Below are 14,910 nucleotides of genomic sequence, written 5' to 3' on the forward strand. Positions count from 1 at the left end.
AGAACCTAATGCTTTGCATGACCTAGGTTATATTGCCTAACCAAGCTATTAACCAAATACATGTAAATCAGTTATATGGATCTTGATCACGTTCATATTTCTTGTTAGGGTGATTACCGTCAAATAGATACCAAAAATATAAACCTGAACCCCCTAAAATCATACATAGGATTTAATCAAAGGATTCCTCATCCTAGATTGTACCTTCCATTAATTCACACTCTATCCTGTCAATTGTTCACCTTATTTTGTTATCTTTATTGCTTTCAATTAGTTAGTTAATTATCCAAAACCCAAACATTTATCCAACCCTTTAAACAATTAGATCATTCTAGGTAGATTTGCTAGTTATAACAAATAGTCTTTGTAGTTCGATCTCGTGCTTAGCACAATATTACTTGTTGCGATAGGATACACTTGTCCTATTATATGCTATATATTTTACGAGCATCAAGTTTTTGGCGCCGTTGCCGGGGATCGAACCCGGGTCACCCGCGTGATAGGCGGGAATACTTACCACTATAAGCAAAACACTCGCCAACGCTAAATTGATTTCCAGGACATTCGTATGGATTTCAAAGCTTAGCATCGGACATTCGGGGTTGGAGTGACAGCCACCCCTGAGGGAGTTTTTCTATCATATTTCTTTTCTGCGCTTTATGTTTTACTTTTATGGATTTTATGAAGTAAATGCATGAGTAAGTGTGGGGAGGTGGTTTATAGCTCCCTAATGTGAAAAATGTGTCCTTTTTGTCCTTTTTGCAAAAATTTTAACTATTTGAGTCATTTAACTTTTTGCCTAAAATTTCCTTTTTCCTACCCCAACCTTTAGCCAATGTTACAACCCTTTAAAGACCTATGATTTTGTTTAATTTTAATGCATTAATTTTGACCGGATGGATGATGCAATCCCAATGTGACCACTTTGTGCAATTAAATGTAGAGCGTTTACAAAAAAAATTACACCCAAACACTTGAGCGCTAGAGTGGCCACTTGTGAGCTATCAATTTTAGTTATCTTCTTTCGTTTTCATGAAGTGTTGATTGATAAAACCAATTAATCAGTTTTGGAGACTCATCTGAGGTTTATTATGTTTTTAATTGCAAAATGAGTAGTCTGAACTGTTGTGAATAATAAAGTGTAGTAGATTCTTGTTTTTGTAAGGGAGCTATTTGTTGATTTTTCTCTGTTTTGGATTCTGTCTTGCTTGAGGACAAGCAAGATCCAAGTGTGGGGAGGTTGATAGCTCCCATTTATATAGGGTTTTTAGGATTAATTTAGATTGTTTTAGCTTAGTCTTTAGTTAATTTAGATGTTAATTTGGTAGTTTTTAGTTAAATTGCGTATTTTCCATTATTTATGGCATTTTCTGTATTTTCAGGCGTTTTTAGGACTATTTGAGCATTCCCGAACCAGACCCAAGCCTTTTGGAGCAATTCCGGACAATTCAGGGACCGTCAGAGCACTTTTGGGACTCACCAGGGACCATTAGAGCATATTTCGGAAGCCCAGGGACCAAAACGGATAAAAATCAGAGTTCTGCCCCATTTTGGCACTTGTCTCGACAAGACACAAAAGTCTCTCGGCGAGACAAGGCCTGTCTCGACGAGACACATAAGTGTCTCGACGAGACAGGTCCTCGTCTCGACGAGACACTGCCTGTCTCGACGAGACGAGGCGGGAGAGGCGCAAAAACGCCTCTCTCTTGCTGGAATGTCGAATCTTTACGCCTAAAATACCCTTTTAAATGTGGGAAATGACTATTGTACCCCCGGAAGACCTAGGGTTTCACCCTATCTCTATAAATATGGAGCTACACTCAGTTCTTCGGGGAGACGGATTCAATAGGGAGCCGTCGTAATGTAGAATTTTAGCTTTTTATTTCCTTGCTTTCTAGATTAGGTTTACTTTCAGTATTTATTTCTTTCAAGAACAATTGATGGGAGAAGCGCTAGATCTTCTATTGTGTAATTGAATAAGACAAACGGGTTCTAGATTTCTTCTCTCTTACCCTTTTATCTTTTACTTTTATAATCTATTGAAGCTCTTTTTCCATTGTTCCTATTGTCCTTTCGCTATGATTGGTTTGTCTATGAACTGATCCCCATCCAATCTGAGATGGGGATGAGATTGATTGTATGATTATGTATGATTAGGGATCCAGGGTTTATATGATTGCTATTGATTGATTGATTTATGCATGCTTAATGCCTTGAGACCGACAGGAGATAGGATTATAGATAGATATGAGACCGACATGAGATTATCTAGTCTGAATTTGTATGAATTGACCTCGCTAGGACATTAAGAGTGCGGCTTCGTGCATAGGCTACGGCTTTAGTCTTAATCACCATAGAATCTAATGCTTTGCATGACCTAGGTTATATTGCCTAACCAAGCTATTAACCAAATGCATGTAAATAGGTTATATGGATCTTGATCACGTTCATATTTCTTGTTAGGGTGATTACCGTCAAATAGATAGCAAAAATACAAATCTGAACTCCCTAAACCCATACATAGGATTCAATCAAAGGATTCCTAAGCCTAGGTTGTGCCATCCATTAATTCACCTTCTACCATGTCAATTGTTCCCTCTATTTTATTTCTTTATTGCTTTCAATTCCTTTAAATTAGTTATTCACAAACCCAAATCTTTATCCAACCCTCTAAACAATTAGATCATTCTAGGTAGATTTACTAGTTATAACAAATAGTCTTTGTGGTTCGATCTCGTGCTTAGCACAATATTACTTGTTGCGATAGGATACACTTGTCCTATTAAATGCTATATATTTTACGAGCATCAGGTATACTCTCAACATGAAAAAAAAGGAGAGGAGATCGTCAATAGGTTCAAGGATTAGAGATTTTCTACAGTATTTCCGAATCAATGGTTCTATACACCAAAAGAACTTCCCCGAAACCCCCCAGTAACTAAGGTAAACAACGTAAAAAAAGCACCCATTTCTGTACCGGTTCCGGGATCAAAAAAAGTGTTTTTCTGGTCAAGTTCCAGCTCTAGATAGGGAAGGACGACGAAAAGCACGAGTTTACTTCTCGGTAAAAAAGCCGACAGTGCCTAATATCCTCGGATATCATCGGCCATCGTTCTCATCGCTGCGATGCCCAAACATGTCACACCATCCCTCGCTGCCCTAACTCACCCGATCCTCGACAATTTTGATTTAGGGTGGATCCCCTTCTACTTTCTATTCTAGAAAGTGGATCTCTCTTCTGCACCACTTCGAAGGAACCTAGCTTGGACTGCGGATGGATTACCAGTTTCTCATTCACCTGCGAAAAGCAAATGGAGAAAAAAAGAAATCGCATACTTATTAAGCTCTGAAAACTCGAACTCTAAAAGGTTTGAGAAGAAGACACAAGAAAGAGAGAGAAAATGGAGAGGTTCTTCCCCTTTTTTTTTATAGACAATTAAGTCTAGAAAATTGAAATGGTACCTCAAAAAGACATCATTACAAATGCACCGTTCGAAGAACCCCAAATTTAAGAGGCTCTTTAATTGTTTGAAAAACCTTTTCGCTTCCTACCCTTTGGAAACGACAACACACCTCACAACGCGTGGCAATGACTCAGAAAAGAAGTCATCAAAATCAAGAAAATGTCTGCAGCGTTCCACGTGCCTTGACAGTTAAAGCTCACGTACCCACGCTTCCTCCATTTTCTCAACTACACAAATGAAGAAATTGGATGCCATACGCTGGAGGGTATGCTCATTTTCTATAAATGTTGCAACATCCTAGCTTTCATCTACCAATTCTATTATGGTATCCTCGAAACCACAAAAAGTTTACACAAAGGTCTTCGGTTCTCCGCACCACAAAGCTAGTATGCATGCAATGAAGCTCTAAAGAACTTCAGCTAACCGAGGGAGCAGAGGACATCTAATAACAGACAAATAACCGCAAGAGACACATGAACTAATGAGCACGTCTTGACCAAAGCATAATCATCACTGACACGTGAACCAATAAGAAATCACATTAAAACTGCAGGTTGGCAATCCCAATAATAACAAATTGATAGTTAGTACATACCAAATCTTGTAATGATACTCTTTATCGTCATCCTTACACGTATCTCAAGTCACTATTGGAGCATACACACTTAACAAAAGGTTATTGCACAGTAAAAGATACATCACCATGAAACTCTAGAATATTACTATGTATCATTTTCTTCCTCTAAAACTCTGCTAATCGTGGATATCGGAGTGAAGTCACTAGTCTTCAATCCGCTTTGACTCGTTTTCTACCTTTTATCTCACAATATTTCCTCTAGAATCATACCCAAAAATTCCTCCCACATCAGTTTTATTGATCAGGTAATTTTAAGTCAATTTACTGTAGAAGAAAATAAATTTCAAAATGACCTCTTGACAATGAACCTTCACTAAAAAAACAAAAGATGAATTGCGTGCAGACGTCTCTATTTCCTTTTACAAAATTACAACTATTCTTCTTTTGCACTGGTCTCAATAGGTGTACAAAGTTTGTCCATAGTCTAGCAAAATGTTTGGTGGAATTAGTTAAAAAAAAGAGTAGTATAAAATAGTCAAACTTTCATAAATATTGACATACACATCATATGTGCTATTGTTGGAATTTTTTTAATCTACTTGAATTGTCTTTTACCTTAATCTTCAGCCGATTGCTTCTCTTATTAAATTAATCACATAAAAATCATGTGTTTTATTCCTTGATTTTGATTAATGGTGGCTCTGTATTTATTAAATGGAAATTAATGAATTTCATCAAACAAGTAGAAGAAATGGCAACTTCTTCTCTCTAATCTAGATTAAGCTTGAAGATAGTAGTTAGTTAAATGAAAAGAGCTTCTCAGCTTAATTTAATGAAAAAGGTATGTTTCTATAATTACTTGTATTGACGAATCTATATTTTCGAATTTTATATTGTTATTGAACGATTCAATGTTCAGAGAATTTTGAAGAAGATAAAGCGTTGTGCAGCCATGGAAATGAATAAGAAAAACTCTCTAAGGTGAGTTCGGATTTCAGATTGTAAGTTTTTGATTTAGTTCATGGAATTTCTTTGTAATTTTGCGCAGAAATTGTTTCAGGAATCAGCTAGCTCTGGCGAGAAAAATTGCTGATGAATTACCGGAAGTAATTATTCTTCGTGCTTTGGATGAAGGAAAGATAATCTACAAAAGGAGGTCTATAAGAAGGATAAGAGGTTTGAATTTGAATTTGAAATTGAAATTGAAATTGAAATTGTATCCTCTAGGTGTTTGTGAAAAGTCGTAAGAGAAAATTGTGAATTCAGTGAGGTTTTTTGCAGGTTTCAAGTCGAATTCGACGCCAAAACTTTCTCTCGATGATAAGATTCAAAGCTCTGGTTATGATTCAACATCTGATAATGATAGATTAGAAGATGAAAATGGATGCAAGGAGGAGATAGGTCTGAAATCAATTTCTGTAATCAGAAGAGAGCTTCAGCCTGAATCGAATCTCGGTTGGCCGCTTCTTCGGAGAAGTGGTGTTTTGGATAGGGATGATTCGGGAAGAAGTAAAGCTAAAGAAAGAAGCATGTCTCTTGTAGAGTGGGTTATGAATCTACCTAGTCGATCATCTGAAACAATAATGGAAAATCAGATTGATGAATTTGATAGTAAAACAGAAAGTTGTTCTTCTACTGTCTGTGAAAATCGATCTGTTGCAGAATTTTTGGAAGAATCTGAGGTTGACGATCAGTCTACAGAAGCCACTTCCGAATCGCAATTTGAAGAAAAAGATATGAGTATGCCTGAAAATCTGCCGGAGAAAGTAGAGATTGTCCTCAGATTGAAATCATCTGGTTGCAAGCAGTTCAGCTATAAGGATCTTGAGAGAGCAACTTGTAGATTTTCCTCAGGTTTAATTTAACTCTGTTTTTCAAGAATTTTGCTTTCATCTAACTGAAGGTTGATGTCAAAATGGCTCATAAAGTGGGCAGATTATTATTTTTTGGGGTTTTTTTTTAAACAAAGGTCAATTCAGTTTTAAGTTAATATTTGACAAATTAGCTTAAATTTTAAATAATTTAGGTATTAAAACTAATTATATTTAAGTTAATTTTTTAAACATTGTTAACTTAATGTCTGAGTTAATACTTAAAGTTCGGCTAGACTAAATTAAATCATATCTGTCAATTATATAACCCTTAATTCAAAGTTTTACCTAGTTAAAATTCAAGTATTGAGCTTTCATCTAAATCAAGTTTTATGAATAAAGGTCAAAATGGCCGATAAAATTGGTAGGCAGTAACAATCAGTCCAAATCAATTTTAGATATCAATTCATTCTTCAATTTGACATTATTTTGACATATTATCCAAAATTTTAAAAAATTTAGATATTAAAACTGATTATATTTTAATTTATTTGTCAAATTTTATCAGTTTGAGGATTGAGTTGATATTTAAAACTCAATGGATCTAAATTAATCATGTTTGTCAACTTTTAAATTATTGACCCTTTTACTTAAGGGGCATGTTTGATAGCATATAAGTGTTTATTGATTTGTAGTTTGTTTCATCACAAGACAAATATTTAACTTAAAATTTTAAATTAAATATTACTATCAAATATTATTTTTTAATTCAGTATTTTTTTTTTTAAGAATTCAATATTAATTTTTAGTATTATCAAATAGTTATATCATTTTATACTTTTAGTACTTAAAATTCAGAACATATTTTTTCAACACTTCATTTTTAGTTTTATCAAATTATCACCTTAATTAAAGTTCAACTATTGTGTAGAAAATTTGATTGGAGAGGGAGGATGTAGCAATGTATACAAAGGACGGGTATGTTGGGGAAAGCAAGTGGCAGTCAAAGTTCTAAAAGATTACAAGGAAGCTTGGAATGATTTCTGTTTAGAAGTTGAAATTATGTCTTCATTACAGCATAAGCACATTACACATCTGATTGGCGCATGCATGGAAGATGATCATCTAATTCTGGTCTACGATTTCCTGTCCAAAGGAAGCTTAGAGGAAGTTTTACGAGGTGGTATTCTATTAATATTAGTACAAATATGAGATTATCATTAAACAATACACTTAGAATAACTAACACCAGTTAAAATGCAGGTCAGAATTACAAGTCTATAATGCCATGGAAAGTGAGATTCAAGCTGGCTATTGGAATTGCTGAGGCTTTAAATTACTTGCACAATCAATGTTCTCCTCCTGTTATTCACAGAGATGTCAAGTCCTCTAACATTCTCCTTTCGGATGACTTGCAACCACGGGTATTTAGTTTACTCAAACTTCTCGCATTTGGTAACAATTTCAGGCTATATCCCGTAGATTGACAATAACTTTCTAAACTTTGGCATAAAATAAGTGTTAGGAATTGGATTGATTATAGGAATAAAGTACAAATTTAGTTGTATTGTTAATGGGTGAGAGCAGATTTAATCAGATTTTGATCTCTATATACAAAACAGTGCAATTTTAATCCTAACATTTACCAGTTGGTGCAATTTCAATTCAACGGGTGGCCAGAACACTAGAAGTTGAAGGAAAACCAAAATATGAAATTACACACACACACAAAAAAAAAAAAAAAAATCATATTTCATCAATTAAGCTTGAAATTAAATATTAGGGTTAAGATTGCATTGTCATTTACCTAAATTAGCTCTCGGTTATTGAGGGCTAAATTTGTACCTTTAACCCTTAATTATACAAGCTTGATATGCGGACCAGAAAATTAGATATGCAAGTACAAGAACAAAATAAAAATTATATGATTCGGCTAATTTTTCTTGCATCCACGGGCGAGAAAGAGTATATAATTCATTAGTAATCAACAAGTTGGTGCAACAATAAGAAATTTCATCCTATGTGATTAGATGCAAAAGTTCGCATATATATACACACATCCCAAGAGCACAAATAAATAAGCAAATAACCATTGTTTATATAGGTCTAACAGTATAATCCTGTTTCTAGTAGGATTCACTTTCAAGAGAGTTTTTAATTTTTATTCCAATTAAGAAAATCAAACTAGGCATACCTTAATACTTAAGTTTTTGAGTTTCAAAGTGATCTGGTCAAAGATGTGTAGCTTTCAACATGGAGTAAAGAAAATTGATACCACTTCAAATCCCAATATAGGCAGCGCAAACATTAACAACTGTTTTCATATTTATGCAGTTATCTGATTTCGGGCTTGCTATATGGGGAGCCGCAGATTCGGCTTACACAATGTGCAGTGATATTGTTGGAACTTTTGGGTATATAGCTCCAGAATACTTCATTCAAGGAAGGGTCAGTAATAAAATTGATATATACTCATTTGGTGTAGTCCTCCTGGAATTATTAACAGGGAATAAGCCAGTAAGTTCCACAGGTCCAAAAGGACAGGAAAGCCTAGTTAAGTGGGTAAGCACTTTCCTCTTTGGTTGATGATACTGGTTTGTGAATTGTGATGTTATTCTTATTCTCCAAAAAAAAATCCATAGTCAAGGATGACAACAATTCGGGTTCACGTGTCATAATATTGTTATATTTTTTTTATGTATTTCAGGAGATTATATATTATATAAATGAACCAAAAACTATAATCGTATCAATAACTGATTTATACTAATTCAGGCAATGCCGTTACTAGAGAGTGGGAATCTAGAAGCATTACTGGATCCGAAATTAGGAGGGGAATTCGACATTGTTCAAATGCAGAGAATGGTTCTTGCTGCAACCCTCTGCATCAAACGGTCACCCAGATTACGCCCAAATGCAAGCCAGGTACTGTAATATGACTTTTCTAGTTCTAAGAAAATGGCATATTTTAAATGGTGTTTAGGACTTAAAAGTTAAATCAATTATCATCATCATACCTAAATCACAATATTAACAATGTATACAATGAAAGACACCAAAAATTTGCATCTCTTCCATCAGTTTTGAAGTTAAAACCTGCTATTGGATTTCAAGCTAACAAATATATTTCCAATTTTACTCTACTCCAGATATTAGAGCTCTTGAGGGAGGAGAAACAAGTGCGAAAATGGATGAATAACTATGTAAATTATCTAATAGAATCGAGTCATGAAGAATGTGATGAGCTTACCTCAGAAGCTGGCCAAAAGCAGAGCTCAGATTCTTCACTTCTGGTTTTGAAAGAGGATGGTTCGTCAGCAGATAGCGGTAATACACCACTAACAATTGTGGTGAAAAAGCACCGTTTGAGGTTGAAGGACTACTTAAAAGAGCAGCACGACTAATCTTTTTAACGTTACTGAATTTCGTTTTCTTACTCACCAAAACCTGGCATTTGGGTTGCAAGAGAGAAGCATGCTAACTGGTGCTTGGACGCAACCATTGTCAATTTAACAAGAAGAAATTTTGTTGTACATACAAATCTTCCATCGAACAACTACTGTTTCCTTGAGATGCATATTGCTGGACTCTGCTCTACCTTTATTCTGGAGCTGTGTGAACTTTAGCCTATGCTTTCGACAATGGTTGGATGGTTAATTTCCTTTTCTTTCTTTTTTTTTTTTTTTTTTTTTTTTTGTGACAATATCACTTGGATGCTTTCCAGTTGAGATTACACTGAAGCATGATAGCAAAATGTAATACAAAGGACAATTACATTTCATTTATTCATTAATAATTAATAAAGAAAATGAATTTGATGGTTCGTTTTTCTGTGTTTTTACCGTGGTTCTGGTCTAAAAGATGTTTCTCCATTGAGAAACAAAAATCAATACCAGCATAAAATTTAGACTTGGCAATAAACACACCCATACTGATGCCCCTTCAGCTAATGTTTAATGCTTATAATAACTGATAGTAAGCAAACAACTGATATGATATATACGAAAATATTATAGACAAAATATACCAACGTGGTAAATACTGACAATATATACGGTACATGCTACTGTTTGATATAGTCCTATGATCCTCCAGTAATTTCTCCTAACTGAGACGCAACATTGGCCCAAGGTAAGGATCAACGCAAACAAAGAGGTTGTACAATGCTTGAATACATAAAAAAGGTGTGCCGTGTTTGATTAAAGGAGTAAAAATACCACTTACCTCCAATCCTTTGTATCAGAAGGACCTGCATGTTAGTTGCTTATGACTCCTTGGCCATAATGCTTCTCCATTTATCTTTCAGATCAGTGGGATTTCGACTTGGATCAAAAATATGACGACCAAATTCCAAAATTTTTCTCCAAGGAAGGTTTTTATTTGCAGTAGTAGAAAATTTATGCACTCCTTCCTGTCAGATAAGAATAAGAATACTTGAGATGAGTCAGGCAATCAATTTGCATACTGTTGTATTATCTACATTCCTTAGTCAATCTTGTTCTATAACCAGGAATTGCAGATTAGAAGCAAGAAACAACAATTTCTTACCTTGTCAATAGCCAATAGCAATAGGATATGCATGGATTTTAGTTATGAACTGCAATATTAAAGCACCAGCATTTCACAGGTCTTTAACTTCAAATGCCTTAAGGTTAAACCTCAAAGGCTCAAATCATGACAAGCTACCCATTAACATTAGAAAATCCATTACGAAATCTTTTTCTATTTCTAAAGTACCCAATATATGTTTTACACCGCCTGTGTGAAAATGTTCTATTTGCACAAGAGTGTGACTCTTATTCAAAAAGTCCCATAATGTATGTATATTAGAGCTTTAATAGATCTCATGAGTCAATTCAGATTGGTCAACAAAAACGTATATAAATGGTATTTCTTTTCTTTCTTTTTTTATCAATTTAGCGATCTAGAAGTCCAAGAACAGCTGCACAAACTCCTTTGATTTTCATAAACTTGTTAAGTATTAAAATCTTATGAAGAGCACACAAAAGCTCCCATGATCAATATAACATAGTCGACTTCAAAACCATGTTAGGACAGTTTGCTTCGCAGAACATGCACAAAAAAGAATGCAACTTAACAGGTGATTCCATCCAAAGCCACATCTATAGGAAATCACTATCATATAAAGTAGCAATTTTATGGCCATTCATACCCTTAACATTTCTTCCTCTTCAGGTTTCCAAAGTAGTCTTCTACGCTTTTCGTGAGCAAATGGCAGGCCAATGCTGCAAAAAAGTGAAAGAAAATTTTCAACCGACACCATCTCAGGCAACAAAATTATGTTATCTCAAACATAGTACTGTAGAAGAAAACTAATTTCTTAAAATTAGACCATAAAACTCACAATTTTATAGCAGGCATTTTAGGTTGTTTGGGCTTTTTCAAAGGAGCAACTTCATCTACTGGTTTCCCAGTTGCTTTAGTTGATCTGGTAGGTAATGCTGATTTTTTTGGTGAGTCTGTATTCTGACTCTCTCTTCGCTTGACATGTCTCAGTCGCACTACCAAATTCTCAGTTTCTGAATCAGGCACGTCAGGGCCATTGAAGGCTCCATCCACACTAGTCCATGACACATTGGCTGTAGGTGCGTCCTTATCAATTTGATCTTCCTTCTCCATGCTTACTCGGCCTCGTTTTGATGTATTTGAAGTTTCAGATTTTGCTCCTGGGGATCCCTGAAAAGCACCATCAACAACAGTCTTTTCTGCTACACATTGGGCATTTAATGCTTCACCACGCCCATCATCTGCATTGGTTCCCTCATCTTTTTCATCATCATCTTGCTCATCGTTTTTTCCTTGTTCCATACCTACTTCCTCTTCTAGAATCTCATGTGCATGAGTTGCCGAGATTTTTTCACATTCAGCCACCTCTCCACTTTGATCACCGCATTGAAGTTTTTCATTAATATTATGTTGATGATCTTCCTCCCCTTCCCGAGCTCTTTCGCGTACAGCCACCTCTCCACTTTTATCACCTGATGGAAGATTTTCATTAATATTATGTTGATGATCTTCCTCCATTTCCCGAGCTCCATTCTGCACTTCTTCATCAACATCCATACTCTTCACATGTTCACATCGGTTACTCTCCCCAATAATTTTTCTGACATTCAGATCATTCTGTTCCGCACTCTTACTATTCTGTTTCTCCTTATCACCACAAGTCACTTCAGATCTGAAATTGAGAAAAGAATTCACATCTTTCCTGGCCAACATAACCTTCTTCCTCAACTCTTCAGTCCTAGCTTGTAGAAGTTTATACCAACAATAAGGACAGTAAAACTTTCCTTCGTCATACTTAGGCTCACCCGAGATACACTTCTCATGAAGAGCAATTGTACAATCAATTCCACAACAAATCAGCAATTGCTCACCTCTATCGCATTCTAAACAAGTGTTTTTGTCAAAACCATTCGTCTTATCAGGACCAGAAAAACCACTCGAATGACTCACATTATCATCAGTTTCAATTGAGCTATGGACTTCCATCCTATCCGCATTATTATCATTGCCATTTGAAATATCATCCTACAAAGATGAATAGAAATTTCGAGTGTTGAATACAATTTTGTTAAAAAAAGAAGAAAACGATCCCTAATACGTATTCATGTGGGGTGAAAGAGCTTATAATGAATGTAAGCGGATATTACCGTTATAGGAGGAGGAAGTGGCCTTGCGGCGGTAGCTGAATCCGACCTGAGAGAAGTTCTGTGGAAGCGACCTCTGGCGCTCCGTTTAGTTCTCATTCTTTCATCAACGAATTCGCGAATCCAAAAATTAGGGGTTGCTGCGTTACTCTTGAACTGAAATCAACATTGATGCTTGTAATTCGCGATGATGAATTGGGAAGGACTAAATTAAACTTCTAAAAATTCAAGGGAAAAGTTTACTTTGAATACTTATTTTAATTAGGGTTTAAAATGACCCTCAAACTCCATAATTTTTTTACAAATTAGTCCAAATTTCATAAAAAAAAATATATATATATTAATTGTATTTAGATTAATTTATCAAAAATTTGACAGCTTGAAGATTGAGTTGATAAAAGATTTGGATTAAGCTCTAAATTTAATCCTGTCATTTTTAAAAGGCTTAAAGTACTTTTTGACCCTTGACCTATCCAAAATTTGTGTATTTGGCACCTGGCCTATTATTTGGTTATATTTGGCCCCTAACCTATCAAATTAGATAAAATCCAATCCATATTGAATGAAAAATTAACTGTGTTGAAAAATTAACGGCAGTAACCAATACAAAAATTACACATGACACATAAATAAAATTAATTTTCACTCTATCGGAACACTAGAAAAGTTTTTAGGATTTTTTTTACTGTGTAAAATAGTTACTATTGCCATCTCTAGTTGAAAATTAATTTTATTTATGTGTCATGTGTCGTTTTTGTATTGGTGACTGCTGATAATTTTCTAAGCAAGTTAATTTTCCATTCAATATGGATTGAATTTTATCTAATTTGATAGGTCAGTGACCAAATGTGACCAAATAATAGATCAGGAACCAAATGCAAAATTTTGAATAGGTCAAGGGCCAAAAGGTGCTTTAAACCTTTTTAAAATGTAAATACTCTTAACATGCAAAATAGTAAAACATTTTCAAACAAATATTAATAGAGAAAAAATTTAAACATACTTGTTAACTGTTAATTCACTAGTTATTTAATTATCCAAATATATCTTCTAAACATTAATTATTATGTTTAAAACATTTATTATAATACTAACATAATTGCAAATAACTTATAAAATACTAACAACTAAATATGTCCAGTGGCGGAAGTAGCCTAACCGTCCGACTACCGATTCCACCCTTGAGTATAATGATGTGGACTCTTTATAATCCACTTAATATTGGATTATATTACTTTTGTAGTATAATTTTAATATTTACGATAACTGAGTTGGATTGAGTTGTATGTTTTAATGTAAGAGAGGATGAGTTATAATCATATAAACCTCATTTTTAATTATTTTCTATGAACTCGTTATCTTTGTAACACTTTTTAACTAAAGGTAAAAAATGTTATAATTTTTAAGAAATTACCGTTAGACTTCTAAAAAATTAAAGATGTCTACTATTTTTTAGGCTGGATAATTTTAATTTTTTTTTGTCTCCGTCACATCAAAACGGCGAAGTTCTAGATTGTTGAAGACAAAAAGAAAAAAATTGTCCACCCCTGATGAGCTGTATTTTGGAAAATTACACCCTATCCAGGGGCTAAAATTAGTCACATTAAGTGTGGATCCTAACTCCGCCACTGAGTATGTCACGTATAACTTATCACAAAAAAAAAAACTGTTTAAAATATTTATTACTCTCTCCATTTTACAATAAATGTCTTTTAGGAGATTGTACATGAATTAAGAAATGTAATTAATTTTAATCGAAAGATTTTGTACTTTCGTATTAATTGCATCCACTATTAAATTTTAATCTATTCCCAGAATAAAAATGCAACATAAAAAAAGATATATTTGGTAAAAAAATCAATTATTGTGCATGAATTAAATCACAACGTAATGTATTATGAAACAAAAAAAAATCTCTAAAAAGACATATATTATGAAACAGAGAGTATATTATTAATACAATTATAAATGATTTGTCAAAATGCACAAAATTACTTAAGTTATTAATAAACTTAATTGGAAAGTCTGATGTGACAGAAATAACGAATTAAACATATCTGTTCAAATTTTATGTAAAGTAAGTATAAAATAGATTTTACTTGGAAACTTTAGGGTGTAAAAGTTTATTATTTTATATGTAAAGTTGCATTTCCTTAAAATCGATAAGAGCAAACCTCTAATTCAAAGATGAAGACGAGAGAAACGCGTGAAACGAGAGGGGCGACGGGGGCGATGGTGAACGGAGGGAGCGGTCGAGGTCGGGCGGCGGTCCGGGAATGGAGGCGGTGATGCGTTCGTCCCGTCCGGTGGAGGAGGCGCGGGTCTCCTTGGCTTGGGAGAAGGAGTCGGATCTGATCGGAGTTGAGGGGATGGTGGCGAGATCGACT

General features: G+C 34.5%; 2 protein-coding genes across 3 annotated transcripts; one reads left to right on the forward strand and one right to left on the reverse strand.

The window, feature by feature from the left end:
• Nucleotides 1-4,571: 4,571 nt before the first annotated feature.
• Nucleotides 4,572-9,675, forward strand: LOC136235217 (protein kinase STUNTED-like). 2 transcript variants are annotated; one of them, XM_066024795.1, is made up of 9 exons: nucleotides 4,572-4,882; nucleotides 4,961-5,022; nucleotides 5,090-5,217; nucleotides 5,323-5,895; nucleotides 6,784-7,032; nucleotides 7,116-7,276; nucleotides 8,187-8,414; nucleotides 8,628-8,777; nucleotides 9,002-9,675. In XM_066024795.1, exons 1-9 carry the CDS (start codon nucleotides 4,847-4,849, stop codon nucleotides 9,254-9,256), a joined length of 1,842 nt encoding a protein of 613 aa, XP_065880867.1. In that variant the 5' UTR covers nucleotides 4,572-4,846; the 3' UTR covers nucleotides 9,257-9,675. The 2 variants fall into 2 exon arrangements, with proteins under 2 accessions (XP_065880867.1, XP_065880868.1); XM_066024796.1 differs by having other exon boundaries at nucleotides 4,575-4,882; nucleotides 5,102-5,217.
• Nucleotides 9,676-9,843: 168 nt separating this feature from the next.
• On the reverse strand, nucleotides 9,844-12,774 carry LOC136235218 (uncharacterized). Its single transcript, XM_066024797.1, has 4 exons — nucleotides 12,527-12,774; nucleotides 11,218-12,404; nucleotides 11,026-11,098; nucleotides 9,844-10,263 (listed from the first exon to the last, which is right to left on the reverse strand). The coding sequence occupies exons 1-4, from the start codon at nucleotides 12,620-12,622 to the stop codon at nucleotides 10,117-10,119; spliced, it is 1,503 nt and encodes a 500-aa protein (XP_065880869.1). The 5' UTR covers nucleotides 12,623-12,774; the 3' UTR covers nucleotides 9,844-10,116.
• Between the last annotated feature and the right edge of the window lie 2,136 nt (nucleotides 12,775-14,910).

The sequence above is a fragment of the Euphorbia lathyris genome, chromosome 7 (genome assembly GCF_963576675.1).
Source record: "Euphorbia lathyris chromosome 7, ddEupLath1.1, whole genome shotgun sequence".
NCBI classification, from domain to species: Eukaryota; Viridiplantae; Streptophyta; class Magnoliopsida; order Malpighiales; family Euphorbiaceae; genus Euphorbia; species Euphorbia lathyris.